This window comes from Cynocephalus volans, chromosome 9 (genome assembly GCF_027409185.1).
Source record: "Cynocephalus volans isolate mCynVol1 chromosome 9, mCynVol1.pri, whole genome shotgun sequence".
NCBI lineage: Eukaryota > Metazoa > Chordata > Mammalia > Dermoptera > Cynocephalidae > Cynocephalus > Cynocephalus volans.
Genome location: NC_084468.1, coordinates 147,825,499 through 147,831,451, shown reverse-complemented (window position 1 = coordinate 147,831,451; position 5,953 = coordinate 147,825,499). Strand labels below are relative to the sequence as shown.

The 5,953-nt window shown below is 40.5% G+C and overlaps 1 protein-coding gene across 1 annotated transcript; it reads right to left on the bottom strand.

The window, feature by feature from the left end:
- Positions 1-3,624: 3,624 nt before the first annotated feature.
- LOC134386151 (tripartite motif-containing protein 60-like) lies at positions 3,625-5,040 on the bottom strand. Its single transcript, XM_063108201.1, has one exon. It carries the CDS (start codon positions 5,038-5,040, stop codon positions 3,625-3,627), a length of 1,416 nt encoding a protein of 471 aa, XP_062964271.1.
- Positions 5,041-5,953: the final 913 nt, after the last annotated feature.

The window sequence follows — 5,953 nt, the reverse complement described above, 5'->3', positions numbered from 1 at the left end:
TCCCTGAATACTTGCCATGTATTCTTTTGATATCCATGATTCACTGAACAAATGTTGAGATTCTACCATATGCTTACCATTTAGGGAATAAAATGATTTAGGGAGTAGTACTCTTATTGTCTCCACTGTCAGCACCACACTCTCCCGAGTGAGCCACGGGCCGGCCCTCTTATTGTCTCCATTGTATAGAAGGAAAAACAGATTATATAGAAGAAAAAAATAATAGCCAGGATCTCACAAATTATTTGGAATACTGTATAAGAGTAGAAATGATCTATGTATATATGATAATATACTTTATCTGTAGCTGTCTGTAACTAAAGTTTTAGCATAAAGAAAGAGTCCAGTGTGGGGGTCACTCAAGAGCAACTCACACTGACACCCTTCCTTCCCCATGTACCCCCACACAGCTAGACCAGGTCCAGCAGGGGACACAGGGCTCTCATCCTGGACTGTGTCCTTAACTACACCTGGAGCACACCTCCTGCTATTTTCCCAGAAATTCATTCTCTTCAGGATCTTCCTAAAGTATTCACCCTGCCAGCCAGGGTGCTATGTATTTGTGTGCGTGTCCCTCCCCAAATTCATATTTTTAAGTCCTAACCCCCAGTACAAAATGTGACTGTAATTGGAGATAGAGCTTTTAAAGGAATGATTAATTTAAATGAGGCCTAATCCAATCTGACTGGTGTCCTTATAAAAAGAGAAAGGTCCTTGTGAGGATATAGCAAGAAGGTGGCCTTCTGCAAGCCAAGAATAGCCTCTGCTGACACCTTAATCTTGGGTTTCTAGCCTCTTAAACTGTGAGAAAATAAATTAATAAACTTCTGTTACGTGACCTATTCTGTGATATTTTGTGATGACAGCCCTAGCAAACAAATATAGTCCCTTTTTTGTTTTTGGTGGGTGGACAGTGTGGGTATCCAATAAATACAGTCACTCTTTTTGACTTTCCATTTTTTTTTTTTTTTTTTAAAGATTACCGGTAAGGGGATCTTAACCCTTGACTTGATCTTGTCAGCACCATGCTCACCCAATGAGCAAACCAGCCATCCCTACATGGGATCCAAATCCATGGCCTTGGTGTTATCAGCACCGCACTCTCCTGAGTGAGCCACAGGCTGTCCCCGACTTTCCATGTTCTAACCCCCCTTCCAATATTTGGGGAAGTCCCCAATGATGTGTTGGTGGTCAGTGCCTCTGTAACAGCAGCAATGGTTTCATCAAGATGGAGTTTCCAGTTCAGTGCTGAGAATGCTAATGGGGCACGCTTGACTAGGTGGCTTTTTTATAACAAGAATCTAATGCATTTATCTCCGAAAACATCCCACTTGCCCATGAAGACTCTCAGATCCCCCTGGTTGGGTTGCTTCCTCCATCACAGGCTGCCATGGCCCCAGGTTCCCTCCTCCCTAGGATCTACCCAATGGAATGAGGCCTTTCTCACTCTGAGTCCTCAGATAAAGTCCTGCTCCAGGCCAATAAAAGCTCCCCCAAAATGAACAAATAAAAAGAAACAAACATAGAACAATCAATTAATATGTTGAACTTTCAAAAGTAGAAATCAGAACTGAAATTACTAGAGGTGAGAAAGGGGTGGGGGAGGGGGGAAAGGGGGGAATTGGTAAAGGGCCATGGAAAATCCATTACATTGTATAATGTTGAACATACTAATTATACTGATTTGAACATCACATACTGCACACAAGTATTGATATTCAATGCTGTACCCTACAGATATGTACAATCAACTGTGTTCCAATAAAAAATACATAAAAGTTCCCAATGAGGGGCTCACTTGGATCTAGCCAGACTCCATCCTGCTCAGCATCTAGGTGGCTTGATGGGGAGGAACCCCGGGACCCCATGTCAATCCACACTGAGGCAGCTTCTTCTCACACACAACCTGAACCTGGAGGCTGTAAGATCAGAGTAAACCTAGGCCTGAATCCTATACTGCTCTTCAGTCTTTGTTACACCCCAAATATCACCTGGAACTAAACTGACTCATTTGAAAAAAAAAAAAAAAGTTTATTTAGAAAAAATAATGTGCTTCTTTTGTCTCCATAAGTGAGGTCAGAGAATCTGTATTTTCTTTTTCTTTTTTAAAAATATGTTTCTAATTTGAGAATCTGTATTTTTGACAAGCATTCTGGTGATTGTGATAAAGTCACTTCTTGCACCAGCAACTGGAAACCATGGTAGAAAGGACTGGCTTCAGTGTGCAACAAGACAAAATTGAGTCCAGATTCCTGGTCAATTACTGAATTTCTGTGTGACCAGACCCCGCATGTGGTAAAACCTCACTAAACTGCTCTTGCTAAACCTCAGGCTGCAAAACTCTTGTTGCCCTTAAGCTGCCCAAGTTGACCATACCATGTGGCTATTATGAGTGAACTCTGCAACAACACACTGGGTTTGAACCTTGGCTCTGCCTAACTTGTAAGCCTGAGAGCATGGCTCCCAGAATATAGGCCCCCTGGACCTCAATTTTTTTCCACCACAAAATGGTAGAGCTGATCTCATAGAACAGTTGAGAGGAGAGAGCTAAAGCACTGAGAATACAGAAAATGCTATATACAAGTTTTCTGATATGATGATGACTAATAGTACCTGAAGCAGGTAAAAGTCAGTCTATGCTGTGAGTCTCAAGTCTGAACAGCTATAATACAAACTGGAGAGAATCAACACCTTTATTATACTGAGTCTTCCAATCCATGGATATGGTAAACTCTGACATTTATAAAGGTCTTCTTCAACACCTTTCACTAAATGTTCATAATTTTCTGCATGAAATTCTTGCATATTAATAGCTAGATTCATTTCCAGCTAATTTATGTGTTATGCAATTATAAAAGGTTTCTTAAAAGTTAAACCCTCATAGGGCCGAGCCCGTGGCGCACTTGGTAGAGTGCTGCGCTGGGAGCGCAGCGACGCTCCCGCCGCGGGTTCGGATCCTATATAGGACTGACCGGTGCACTCACTGGCTAAGTGCCGGTCACGAAAAAACCACAAAAAAAAAAAAAAAAAAAGTTAAACCCTCATTATCTACAGAAATAAGTTAATAAAATAAAAAGCAGAAAACTTTGATGAGAAATATGCAGATATACAGAAGAATCCACTAAAAAGAAAGGCAGGTATGTGGTAAGCATGATATTTAAATAACAATTCATACAACTTTACATGTCTGACTTGTTTTATTGGACATATTAACAGAATTCTCAAACTTTTTTTTTTTTTTAAAGACGACCAGTGAGGGGATCTTAACCCTTGACTTGGTGTTGCCAGCACCATGTTCACCCACCGAGCTAACTGGCCATCCGTATATGGGATCCGAACCCATGGCCTTGGTGTTATCAGCACCACACTCTCCTGAGTGAGCCATGGGCCAGCCCTAGAATTCTCAAACATTTTATCTTAGAATTCAAGGCACCTGACAATTAGTATTCATAACATGTATGAAACTGGTATTACTGTCACATTTTCATAGTTGCTGAAAAGGACAGAGAATAATCTACTCAGGTTTTCAGTGGTAAAACTTAAAAAGATTCCAGAAATAATGAGATTCAGTTTACTGGCTTAAGTTTCCCCTAATAACTAAAGCAGAATCATTTACCAGGTTCTTTATCTTTCATAATCTGATACTGAACAGATTTTAAGAGGTTCAGAATCTGTTCCAATATAGAAATAAGGCCAAATGGCATCTGTAAAAGGATCATGAAAAGTATAGAGAACAGATCTATCATTCATATTATAGAAGGAAACCTCACCCAATTCATAGTCCAGAAAAATGCCAATCTTGCTGGGTCTCACTCCTGGCAGAAGCTGGGTTCTCTTAGGACCTGATGCAACATAACCACTTTCAATGTATTTCCCAATTGCCCAGAATCCACCGAGAACTGATGGCTGATTCTGCCAGTTCCTAGGAAGACAGTCTTGACACACGCCCAATATCCACTTAGGCTTGTTTCCCACTTCTACCTCCCAGTAATGTCTGCCAGAAGTAAATCTCTGAGAACCCAAGATAGCAGGGCAGACATAAAATCTCCTTCTGTTATAACACATGGTTTGTTTCGTTCTTCCATATCGCACAGCTTTTCTATCTTCAGAAACCATAAGTTGAGGATGTGCTGTGTCAAGATCTAGAATCACATCTACTTGAAATGGCTTGATAATTTTGTCCAAGCCAGAATATTGTGGTGGAAGACTGAAACCATATTTTGTTAACCTGAATGAAGAGAGTTCAGGGTATTTTAGATTTTGATACCTGTGGTGGATACGCTTAACATGCCGGAGTAATTCCAGGTCTGTCTTCACACATTTGCCCTCTATCTCCCTTAGGAGATGTTTTAATGTGGAAACATCATCTGAGAATGTTACAAGGTTTTCATTTATTTTTGCTAAAATGTCCAGCTCTTCTTCTTGTATCTGCCTAAGAATAGCCTTTTGCTCATTCTGTAAAAAGAGTCTGATTTGCTCAAATTCAGAATTTATTTCTTCTCTCCTATATTCTACTTTCTTTTTCAGCTCTACTAATTTGCTGCCCTGTAGAGTTATCACTTTTTCAACTCGTTCCATATTATGCTTCAAGGGCTCAATGCTATGTTCTAGAATTTTTCTGTGATAAAAGGCAGCTTTCTTAATGGCGCAAATGTAGTGATTCTGGTGTTCAGTGGCTAAACTGCACTGTGTACATAAAACCTCGAGGTCCTTCACACAGAAAAGGGTCAGAAACTTATTGTGCTTCTCACACACAGCACTCTCTTCATGCCTCTTCCTCTTGCTTCTTCTGACCTGGAGTAGCTTAGCAATTTCAGTCAAATTACAGAGCTGGGGGTTTCTCCTGAAATTCCTGTGTGGACAGCAAAAATGGCAGACAGGACAGGGAAAAGTATCATCTAGATCCTTCCAGGATATACTGAGGCAGGAGTGACAGAAGTTGTGCCCACAGTTGATGGTCACTGGGTCTTTCAAGTAGTCCAGACAGATGGGGCAGCTAGACTCCTCTTGGAGGTCTGCCAGGGCTGTCGCAAACTCCATTGTGCTGTGAACAAAGGTGGTGGATAAGGTAAGCTCCCTTCGGCAAGGCCTGCCTCCCTAGAGCTCAAGACCCAGTTAGAAGTGGATATCCCTCCCAGCCCTTCCAGACTGACTAGCTTTAGGTTTCACTGGCCAGGCAAGCTGATGGAAGCGACTGAAGTCTTGTTTAGTCCACTGCTCCATAGCTTGGAGGACAATGATTCAGGCAATAATCATTAATAATTGTTAACACTGTTGGGTGATACTTTATGGGGGAAAAAATACTCACAGTCTCAAATATCACCCTAGGAATTGTATTTTAATTACAGAGAGAAAAAAGAAATACCTTTACAATGTGGAGATCTAGTGAATCCTACTTTAATCAATGATGGGACAAAATGATGAACTGCAATGGGAAGAAAGCATTATCACCTATGAAGAACGCTGGCAAAGAATAAAAATAAATTTGTTCTACATCAAAGGAGACTATAGAAAAAAGAGTAATTATTTATCCTAGCTTAGACTCTAGACTGGGAAAAAAAGTTGCAATAAAATGGATGATATGGAAAAAAAAAAAAAGGATGATATGGGATAATGTGAAAAATTTATGTGCTAGTGTTTTGAAATAGTAATGAACACAGGTACATCAGAGTTAAATTTCCTGAATTTCATAATTGTACCATAGCTACATTAAAAATGTCCTTATTCTAGGGCCGGCCCGTGGCTCACTTGGGAGAGTGTGGTGCTGATAACACCAAGGCCACGGGTTCGGATCCCTATATAGGGATGGCCGGTTAGCTCACTTGGGAGAGTGTGGAGCTAACAACACCAAATCAAGGGTTAAGATCCCCTTACCGGTCATCTTTTTAAAAAAATAAATAAATAAAAATGTCCTTATTCTTAGGAAATACATGCTGAAGTATTTATTGGTGAA

Coding starts and splice junctions, on each gene's coding strand:
- LOC134386151 (XM_063108201.1), bottom strand. CDS start 5,040: ATGGAGTTTGCGACAGCCCTGGCAGACCTCCAAGAGGAGTCTAGCTGC.